General features: G+C 43.1%; 1 protein-coding gene across 2 annotated transcripts; it reads right to left on the minus strand.

Annotated features, from left to right (window-relative positions):
- Positions 1–244: 244 nt before the first annotated feature.
- Positions 245–10,872, minus strand: LOC109952349 (calmodulin-regulated spectrin-associated protein 3-like). 2 transcript variants are annotated; one of them, XM_020587384.1, is made up of 11 exons: positions 9,987–10,872; positions 9,820–9,871; positions 8,913–8,974; positions 8,795–8,822; positions 6,180–8,526; positions 5,952–6,073; positions 5,541–5,827; positions 5,353–5,452; positions 4,269–4,384; positions 4,054–4,172; positions 245–3,886 (listed from the first exon to the last, which is right to left on the minus strand). In XM_020587384.1, exons 1-11 carry the CDS (start codon positions 10,069–10,071, stop codon positions 3,566–3,568), a joined length of 3,639 nt encoding a protein of 1,212 aa, XP_020443040.1. In that variant the 5' UTR covers positions 10,072–10,872; the 3' UTR covers positions 245–3,565. The 2 variants fall into 2 exon arrangements, with proteins under 2 accessions (XP_020443040.1, XP_020443039.1); XM_020587383.1 differs by having other exon boundaries at positions 6,180–8,628.
- Positions 10,873–11,104: the final 232 nt, after the last annotated feature.

An 11,104-nucleotide genomic window follows, 5' to 3' on the forward strand; every position in this document is an offset into this window, starting at 1 on the left:
CAGAGAGTTTATTAATGTCATTTATGGACTATATATATATATATATATATCACTGCCAGTTTAGGTGTTTGCCTCTGCTGTGAACTCAAAATGCACAGCGCCACATTTCCCACCACCAACGATCGACTATATATATATATTTAAATCACTGCCAGTTTAGGTGTTTGCCTCTGCTGTGAACTCAAAATGCACAGCGCCACATTTCCCACCACCAACGATCGACTGTTGGCTGGGTCAGTGGACATCGGCAGTAAAGAACATGCACAAAGAAGCTGGCTGAGAACGACTGTTTTGCAGGTCAGAGTCAAATTTTATTACAAATGTCTCACTGCTGTTACCACCTCTAACCAGGGTCGCGTTACAGTGGGGACTGCTCTCTCTGTCTGTCAGCGTGAGGAAGAACAATAGGCCGTGTGTGTGTGTGAAGCAGGAAACTAGAAAAGACTGAACAGTATACAGAGAAGGAGGGAGGGCAGACGGTTAGGTTGAGACAGCTCCATCAATGGACTTTAATCCAGTCTGTTGGTCATACGTGTATGCTGGTCTGAAACACACAAGTTTAATTGTGTGCGCTCTGTAGAGTAGGGATGGGGTTCGATAGCATTTAATCAAATCTGAAGGCAGTTCAAATCTGAATCTCTGTGAATACCTCACCAAATCTGATTAGGTAGATCTGTTTGTGGGAAAAGGAAGGCATCTTGTGCATGTGTACTGTTTTTATGTCAGTATCACATGTAAAGCAACTAAATCACTAATTTTTCTGCATAACTGATGCACTTAATGTTACCAGATGTAAATTCATTGTTGTTCTGCTACAAGTCACAGATAATGGAGTAAGTCATGCAGGCTTGTTAATATCTGTGTCTGAGTTAACACATCTCTATACATCACCTTTAGTGTGGGAAAGAAGCAACAAAAGACTATCTACAGGATATTGTGAATGAAAGATTCGGTAAGGGATTCATTGGCCACAGAGCTTAACAAATCCAGGTATTTTACCAACATAGAACTGGCTATCGAAACCCATCGCTCACTGAGAGACGGGTACGCCTAAATGTTCGACACATCATTCCTCAACATGCTATTAGTTAAAGGACAAGGCTAGCCGTTTTCTATATTAAACACTCCATATACAGAGACCAAAACCAAACTCACACTTGTGTCTCAGTCTGTCAGAACTGGATTATGTTGTGCCATAGACCTCGATTGTTGTTCAAAAATGAATATAAACACACATCAGCTGCAATGGGTAACATGGTTCCTCATTACAAAACACAAGACCCTGATCTTTTTTAAAAATAATGCCCCAAAGGCTCCTGTGATGGAAGCCTTATAAACATACTGCCTTATTAATATACTGATTGTTGCTATGCAGGTTTTTTTTATATAGTCATTTGTGTGCTTGTGAAACTAGACAAACATCTGTGTCTTCAGTGAAAAGCACATCCTTGTACGGATGTTGAACCAGACAGCTTCTTTCCTGTGTGACAGACATTTCCTTCAACCTCCATATGACCTTAACTGATCGAAACCACGAACAGGACTCATGTCTATGTATAAAAAGGAAATGCAGCTCTTGACTGGGGAGCTTCTCCTTTAGACTGTTATGTATGACACTCAGAGTTTGCTCCTTCCTGCAGAAATAAATATGCATCAATCCTCATAGTTATCAAGGTTCGGTCAGTGCAAGATGAAAAACCTGATAAGTTTTGCCACGACAGCTCCAAACAGCCAAAATTTTTTACAGAACCTGACTTAAAAAGAGTCAAGGACTCGTACAAAATCTCTGGAGGGTCTTGTGTTTCGTAATGATGAAATATGACTAAGTGCAGTGGTGTGTTTCCCTGATGTTTTAATTGTTTTGTAGTTTTCAATAGTCTTTGAACATCAGCAGAGATCCATGGCTGATCCAGGTCTGGCAGACTTTAATCATGAGTATAAGCAAATCACTGTTGGTTTAGTCTCTGTATGGGGAGTGTTGAAAATGCTGTTAATATAGAAAACGACCAGTCTTATCCTGTAAGTGTATAAAAGTTGTTTTAATTGGCATTCAATACTCAGATGTACCGTAAACCTGTTAACATAGTTTCATCAAAGCACAAGTTTTCACCATCATATTATTTTGAAAAGGTTTATACCACATATAGTAAATAACCATTCATGCTGTGGGAATCATTTCTGAAAACCACAGACACATTTAGCCCAAAAAACATACAGTTCACCTCTGCTCTCTGCTTCAAATGCTTATGGCTGTCTCAACTTTACTAAGTAAATGTGCTTTGATCTACTGACGGTCAGTAGAATTAAACTTGAAGATAATACAAACAAAGTCCTGCCAGTCACTGACACGAGAAGGCATTTACTCAGTTTGGCTTATTGGAAAAACAGGCATTTGACAGTACTTCAGTCCTCAGAACCAGGGAGTAATGATGTCTTATGAAAGTCAATATTTTTCAGTAAACAGCTTCATAAAAGGTCCCTTTTCTTTTGAAAGAAAAGTAGTTTGAGTTTGTACTTCAAACAATATAGGTAGAGACTTTTTAAAAGTAACTAACTTGTGTATTCAGCCTAACATTTTACCTCCGTACACTGTTTTCTGTGTAGGGCAATTAAATTGTGCTGTTAAAGCTGCATTAACTAAGATTTAGCACAAATGTGGGTAAATCAAGTAAAAAATTATCTAGTGTTGTCTCCCTGCTGTACTAAGGGCTTAACCCTGGTTTGACATGCTGGAGGCAGAGCATTAAAAGCATCAGAAGGACTAACATTTGACACGGATGTGGTTTTCTTCCTGCTAGACGCAGAAGTACTGTAGCTCGCTAGTGTATATATGTCGGCGTCATTAGCAAGCTAATGTTAGCATTTCAATCTTGTACGTTTTCTATTGAATTATTCTGGTTGTAATTTCCAACTGACTGCAACGTTAGTGCTTTGTTGTCCAATTAGCGGAAACTAGCGCATTTTCCTGGATTAGCAAAGAAGTAATTTTACTCAATTTGCTAATTTTTCTTCAGTTTTTGTCCAGACCACACAGTTCATTTATGCTGGATATAAACGTAGCATTTTAACGAGATGTTGTTAAAGTTTACGCCTTCAGCACAGCTAGAAAAGTGGGGAGTTGATCAATGTCTAACATGAAATTTCTCACGTTTCACATACAGCTCTCCATTACCTTATGTGTGTCAAGTATGTAACATTGAACGTGATACGATAGTGACCAGAACATTAGTTCTGTATCAATATTAATGGGGAAAAACATGTTTCTGTACAATTTGCTTGTTACTGCAGATACATCTGCTACAAACAATGGTTGGAACTTGGAGGGAGAAGTTAGTTAATGCAGCTTTAATGTTCTCATGCACATAAATAGGGAGTACAAATACATTTTTAATATTTTGTATTAGTAAAAATCCAAGGGCAAGAGAAGTCAAGTATGTATGCACACATATACCTAAAGGCTTATCTGTGTGGTTTTTCCATGTCTGGCTACAGTTTCCACTATAATTACAACATGATTACAGTGTTTTCTTTAATCATGTGTAACTGTGATTTTGTGTTGTGTTCCTCACTTGGAAATAATCGCCTTCTTAGTGATACTTGTTCTCCTGCTTCCTCCTCCTCCTCCTCCATGCCAAAGATGACTAGGAACGGTGAACGCATCCACGCTCATGCCCATGGTTTTTGAGGGGATGGCACTAAACTGCTTTCTGTCTGAGCTGTATTTGTAGATGGACTCCACCTGGGTGGAACTAATTGTCCGTGGGCCTACACCAACCAATCGTACAAGCTCGTGGGAGTCAGGGTTCATAGTGTAAACACCCCTGAACTGGCAGCTGGAATCACGGAAGAGGATGAGGAAGTGGTTGGCAGGACTCTTCTCCATCTCCTGAAGCAGAGAGTGAAAGTAAGAGAAAGAAAAATGCAAAAGATTACACTGTTGTGTTTCTATGCTAAAAATGCAAGAGTAATTAAATTCATTTAGATTTAACTAACGGGCATCATAAATTTGAATAAAAATGTTAACAGAATAGTGAGTAAAGAAATGACACCTACCTCAACTATCTTGTTTTTTTGTGCCTCGTTGACCTTCCCAGCCAGGCAACAGTGAGAGAGTGCGTTGTGGATAATAAATTTATTGGACTTCAGGCTTGGTTCTTTGAATAGCTTTGGACCTGCAGATACAAACACGGGTTCAGCGGTTTATAAAAACCAATAAGTACAATTGTATGTGCTCTGGAAATGCATAGGAGTACCGTGTAGTACTCTACCTGTGTATTCTGGGGCAGGTGAGGTTCCATTGGAACCACTCTCCCAGTCTTTCTCTCCATTCTGATTGGCCAGTCTACTTGGTAGCAGGCATCCTGAAGGTGAATCAGGACGGGCGCTGCACAGTGGTTAAACAATGAGCCAACAGGCCATCACTGTACTAGACTGGATCATCGCTAAGAAAACTGTGAGTAACACGAATCTTTCACTACTCTCTTCTGTCCAACTTGGGAAAGTTTAGTAGTGATTAAGGTTATAAAACAACTAGCCACTGTACAAGTCCTCTTGTTGTTAAGCAACAATTGAGCTGCTGTCACAGCAATGTGGTCTGCAAAAAAAGTGTGCAACACTGAAGAAAAAAAAAAATTTGCTGTGTTAATGGTTATAAAACTTACAAGCTAGTTGTTGGTCTAAAAGGGTTTGAGTACATGCTACGTCATTGACTCTCTTTCCTGAAAAATATGACCCAAAATCACAAACATGCATAGAGTATGATTCTGGCACTCAAGTTGTTTCACTATAACCACAAGGAATTTACTTTTACTAGTAACAGGTTAAGGAAGAGCGATACTGTAATACGCTTAACATCCAGAAATGGCAGCAGAACTAATTATCATATTAACATGTTTGCTAATCTACCTGTAATGTATCCAGAATGCTATCGTGCTAATTTTAGCACTTTACTATATTGGTGCATTACCTTTAGCATTCACCTTAAAGTTAGGCTAATGTTAGTGTGCTAAAGTGTTCAGTAACTGATAGGATACTTGCAATTAGCATGCGACATTGTTATATACACAGTGTACTAACATTGAGGATGTTAACATTAGAGTATTTGATCATTCATTTTAGAAGTACCTTGCCCTGAACTCAGGCGCTGAAACATTTAAAAGTCTGGGGAACATTGGGATGCATTCTTCAAGGATGATAAGTTTCTGTGCCAGAGTTTATGGCAATGCAATAGTTGGTGTGATATTTCTTTCTGGACAAAATAATTTGACTAACCAAATCTAACCATCCATCACTGGCATCTCTCAAGCCATGCTATTATTGTGGCGTGTACATATGACCTATGCAGCAGTGTACCTGTGGGGTTCTCTGGTGGGGTTACCACCACTGTTTCTTGGCTCATCTGCGGCTGCCAAGTTGAGAGAGGAGCGAGAGTAGACTTTGGTCATTTTGGAGCCTAGAGAAACATGAAAACGGTCAATCAAATCAATAACATATACTCTACTCATACTTAATTTGTTAACTTTTTCCATGTGTGACTTTACCAGTTGTTCCCTTGGCTGGACTCAAAGACAGCTGTGTTTCTTCCCTGGTCATACTGCGAGGCCGAGAGCGGGCTTTCTTAGCCGAAGATCTTCCTTGATTTGATGGTTTTTGCTGCAGCACTTTGTCCAAGTCATTCATAATCCTGAGCTGTTGCCTCCGTGCATACTCCTCCCGTGTGAAATCTCCACGACGAGCTGGAGTAGCAGGAGGTGTGGGGGAAGGAGAGGTAGTGCCTGCAGGAGATGTATCTGAGGGAGATGCCTCTCTCTTGTTTGTGGATGCTGGTCTGAAACCAGTAGGTATTAGGTTACTTTTACATGGGTTCAGCATTAGGTGACAAATTATAAATTGAAACACTGGAAATTTTGATTCAGTATGTTAAAAAAAAAAAAAAGCCAGGGGTGTTTTACCTGTTCTCCCTTTCTTGCTCTTGCCACTGTCTCCTCTTCTTCAACTCCTCAGTTCTCTTCTGCTGTTTTTCCAACAGAAGAGCTCTACGTTGGGCCATCTCTCCCTTACTATGTACATCCTCCTACAACCACACAAGCACAAGGTCATGTACCCAGCTGTCATGACAGAATCCATATTCATGCAAAACAAACTCCTGCTTCCACCCCAGTCTCTCTGCAAGCTTTTACCTTAAAGAAGAATCCTATTCCTCCTCTGGTCCCCAGCTCATTCTGTTCCCCTCTTGGTTCTGAAGTTTCGGTCTGTTCTCCTTTGGATTCAGTATGTTGTTCTGGCAAATCCTTGGTTTCTGTGGCCAGATTAAGCTGCTCTGTTGGGTCTAAGAGTTGTGTGGCATGTCTTCTCACAGGTTCCGCAGCAGATTCAGTGTGGTCACTCATGGAATCGGAGGAAAACTCGTGACCTTCATCAGTTGGTTCATCACTGCCCCCATCTGGCCCTCCCAGAGATGACAGTGACACCTCAATCAGACTGCAGTTCTTCCCTGCACCTCCACCTCTTCCTCCTTCACCTCCTGTGCTATATGCAGCAGACAGAGACAAAGCCTCACTCTCAAATGAGCACTCTGAAGGAGCACCAGAGCTGCTGCCACCAGCAGCCCCTGAACAATTTTGTCTGGACTGCGTCAAGGCCGGCAGCCCTCCAACAGCCTCTACATCTTCCTGCTCCAACTCCAGACTGAACTGAGTGGGTGTCTCACTAGAGCCTGTGTCTGAGGTGCTTTCATCAGGTTGTGGCTGTGGGGTGAGCTGAGGGGACTCCTGAGGAGTCCGAGGTCCACCAATGCGGAAGGACGTAGTAGTCTGTACCTGACACTTGCTGGGGGACACGCGCCGCAGGTGGGGGAGGGTGTCTACAGTCTGGGTTGGTGTCAGGATACGATTGAGTGGAGGGAACTTAAGTTCAGAAGGTCGTGGATGAGGCTGATGCTGGGGACGCAGGTGGTGCTTGGGGCTGCGGGGAGTGGAAGATGAGTGGATCTTAGTGCGAGGAGCAGGGCAGGAGGAAGAGAGAATAGTTTTTGGTGAGGTGGATGAGGGAAGAACTTGAGAACGCCTTGATGGAGAGGATGCAGGGGAAAGACTGGGACCAGCAGGGATCAGCCAAGCTTTACTGATGCTCTTTGTGTTTGTGGGGGTCTTGGTCGGAGTTCTCGGCGGTGTCTTTGTTGGGGTGCGAGGAGGGGTTCTGGGTGGTGTTTTGGTGTTACCTCTAGGTGTTGATTTTGGAGTGGTTTTGGGTGTATTTCTGGGTCTTTGGTTGCTCATGAGCTGCTGCTGCTGTTCTGTAAGTTTGTGCATGTCCTTCTGTAGAGACTGCAGAGCTTCACTCAGCTTCTGCACCACTTCATTGTACCCAACTAGGACAGCGTCACCTGGCTTCTCATCCGCTGCCTCTTTCTTACTTTCAATAGAGAATGTGACCTGCTTCTCTAACCGGGGAGGATTGGAAGCAGATGAGGTTCCTTTCTCCTTATCCTCCTCTTTCTCTTCCTTTTCTTCCTCCTCTTTCAACTGCTCCTCCATGCGAGTGAGGCGCTCATCCAAGGTGAGATTATCCTCCTCTGCTCCCTCCCCTCCTCCCTCTCCTTGCTCTCTTTTTAGTTGAAGTAAAGCAGTTTTTCCAAGCCTCTGTCTATGCTTGGCAAAGATGGCTTCGATGCGTCTTTTTTGGGCTTCAATACTTTTACGTTTTTCCTCTAGACGAGCCCCCAACTCCCAGGCCTCAGAGCCCGGTTCAGGACCTCTGGTGCCTGGACTGCCCTGGCAGCTGGGTCCCCCTGATGGGGTCGAGGGCGCATGAGGAGTTCCTGGGGTTGTCGGGGCAGAGGCTGACTCCTCCACAAGGGCAGCGGGATTTCTTCTTCTGTTATCTCGGCGCTCAGCAAAGCTTGTCATGCGTGGACTGTTGCTGGTGCTGTGGTTTCCCTGATGACCATTACTGGGCCGAATATTACCAGGGGCGTTTCTCGGGGTATCATCTGATGCTTCAGAGGAGTCAACACTGCCATCTCGTAGTACGGAGTCATCATCACGTGACATATCTGAGGTCCTTCCTGATCTCTCCCTCCTTTCTCCACCTCCTTGTTTTTCTGTATCACCCACTTCTCCTCCAACAGGCCGGCAGACAATGCCAGAGCGACAGGGAGCAGAGCTACTCAGCTGGGGACTATTCTCCTCGGGGGCATGCAGGAAGAAACCAGCAGGTGCTCCTTCGGGGCATAACCTGGGCTCTGGCCTTCCACTCAACACTCCTCTTGTACCTTTTTCTGGCAGCCTTCCCTTTTTCCGATCTTTACTACTGGGAGTATGGACCACCTGCAGCGCCTCCTCGATGGCTGGTAGCTCTCCCAGTGATGTTGGGTGTGCATAAGGGCCCCAGGAAGACCGCTGTGATGGGGCTGAAGCACTGACCAAGTGGCTGATGTCCTCTGGAGGGCTGTACGGGACACGAGTCATCCCTGCTGAAGTTGCTGACGAGATCACTGCAGGGATGCCAGTGGTGAGGCTTTCAGAGCTGACAGAGCGAAACACAGAATCGATTGGGTTTCCCATGACAATGTCAACATCACTGTCCAGCCCAAATGGGATGCTGAAAGCCACAGCTGACAGAGGTCGACTGCAGAGAGGTGGGTGATGATAGTACGATGGACAAATGGATGGGTTGCCGTGCCAGACGCATGGAAAAGCAGAAACCACAGAAGCCAAAGTAAGAAGGTTAAAAAAAATTAGGATAAAGTATGAATGCAACACAACATTTACTCTAGGAACGTTAGTGTATCTACCTGATTTGTTTCTTGGTCCAACTTTTTTCTGTAAAGACAGATTAAAGAAAAAAAAAGGTTTTGACAGTCGTAATGTCCTATTCCTTTTAAGGAAACATGTCTGTGCTCTATTTCTTACCTGGTGACACTGGGGAGGAGATGGGCACAAAGGGCTGTTTGAAGATAAAGGACGGAGAACCACTGGAACAGAACAAAACAGTTAACAGACCCTGTTAACCTTTTTTCACCAGCAGTACAAAGAACCAGGCTGCTAGTACTATACAAACTATGTCCAAAAAAATGGCCATTTGGTCAAGAGGTAAGGTGTAGTGATCCTGTGCACAGCTGGAGACAATGTAGACTGCTCATCCAACTCGGTGCTGAAAAGGGAACAGGATTCTCAAATGTCACAAAAATATAAAAATTCCAGCGTACACCAGGGATGCCTAGATGTAGGATCGTCTTTATTTAATATACACACATAACTACAAGTTTGTGAGCAGTGCGTTTCACATTGCAGCTTGTTCAGATTTGCTCAGCCAGAAACGAGGCTGAAGAAGCTGCAAAGTGAAGCATGTTGCTCACCAACACCTAGTTATGTGTGTATATTAAATACAGATCCTACATGAAATGAAATGAATGAAAGGCCAAGAATGTTACACACACACAAGGAATTTGTTTCCAGTACAGAACCAATGGCAGCAATCTGTGGCGCCAACTCAACCGATGGCTCTAACCATCAGGGGCAACGGCGTGGGCTCAGTGTCTTCGACATGTGGAGTGCCGGCACTGAGATTCGAACCTCCAACCTTGTGGTTGGGAGACAACTGCTCTACCCCCGGACCACGGTCGCCTCCCCATCATCCCGCGTAGGTAAATAGTATTCATAGTCTCAAAAACACAGATGAACTGTCTAAACTAAGCTTTGTATTTACAAGGCCATTAATTTCATCATTGAAGGTCCTGTTCAGTTTTCATTATTTTACTTACACCACAAGCGTGTCAGTGCTCAAGGTTTTTTTTTCCTGCGTTACCAAACTCCGTACCTGTTGCTGTTCCTGCTGACAGGACTTGTGCAGTCCAGTAACCCTGAGACATCTGAAAGACAGCAGCACTGCAGTTTCAGAAGCTGATCATCAGGATCAGTTATCAAAGACTAAACTCTCAATGCAACAGTGTCACAGGAACGTATTAGTAAATGCATGTCACAGACCTGTGAGGTCGATGGGTTGTATAGGCTGAACAAAATCAGGCTTCTTCACTTCAAACCACTCCAGCAGCTCGGCTATGAAGCTCATAATGTTCAGCTGAAACAATAAAGCATACTAGGATACAAAGAAGGTGACAGACCCAACCTGAGGTCAGATTTCAGAAGCAAAAATCAGAAAATCGTGATGACTTTCAGAAAGACAGTAACAGTTAATGCAGCTGAGCGTACGACACAACAGCACTGCAAATGTACAATGCACAGATGTTGGACTGTCACAGTCAGCAGTGTGCATGTCTTTGACTCCACTTACACACTTATTACGCTCCAGATTTTAGTTGTAATCTTTCTATATTTAAAGCCCTAAATACATAATTTCCTTAATCAGCTTCTTCTCTTCGGTGACAGTGATCTACACGAACACACACACTCTTGAAATATAAAATGATGCTGGTTATTTCACATTAGAGATTTCTGTATTTGTATTCTGCAAGTGCTTTTCTCACTGGTCGAAAAATGGTGAATTCAAGTACAACAATCTAAAACTATACAGTAGGTACCAGAATCAGATGCAGCTGTCGGATTCTTTGCATATAGAAGCAGCACTAGAAATGGCTCTGCGTTCCTTGGAACAGGTGTCCCTGGTCATCCCGCCAACAAAATACGAAAAATGGGGAGATCGTGCATTTACCGTTTACGGCCCCAGGCTCTCGAACTCTCTACCGCTGGAGTTACGGTCCATAACTGAGTTATCGCTTTTTAAGTCTAAACTAAAAACGTATCTTTTTGTGGTTAATTGGCTTCAGTGGCATCATGTTGATGTCTTTTAGCTTGCTGTTTTATATTTATATTGGATATGGAAGCCTAATCATTACCTTTTGATTTATATTTTCTTTTTTGTGTTTTTAGTTTCTCTTGTTTTGCTCTACTATGTTTTTGCTCTTATTTTTTATATTGTTGGTCATGTACTTTATTTTCTGTTCTGTGAAGCGCTTTGGGCTCCTACCGAGTTGTAAAGTGCTATACAAATAAAGTATTATTATTATTATTATTAAAAGAGTGACTGGAGAAGTGATCAGGTGCGGTGCTGAACAGAGACAGGATAAATCGGAACTATTTCACAA

This window comes from Monopterus albus, unplaced genomic scaffold (assembly GCF_001952655.1).
Source record: "Monopterus albus unplaced genomic scaffold, M_albus_1.0 scaffold455.1, whole genome shotgun sequence".
Classification (NCBI taxonomy): domain Eukaryota; kingdom Metazoa; phylum Chordata; class Actinopteri; order Synbranchiformes; family Synbranchidae; genus Monopterus; species Monopterus albus.

Bases quoted from the DNA above. Each gene is read 5' to 3' on its own strand.
- LOC109952349 (XM_020587383.1), bottom strand. From the start codon at position 10,071: ATGAGCTTCATAGCCGAGCTGCTGGAGTGGTTTGAAGTGAAGAAGCCT. The intron at 8,975-9,819 runs GTACGGAGTTTG...GTTCTGTTCCAG, and splicing joins GTCAGCAGGAACAGCAACAG to TGGTTCTCCGTCCTTTATCT. The intron at 8,823-8,912 runs GTAAGAAATAGA...CTGTCTTTACAG, and splicing joins CTCCTCCCCAGTGTCACCAG to AAAAAAGTTGGACCAAGAAA.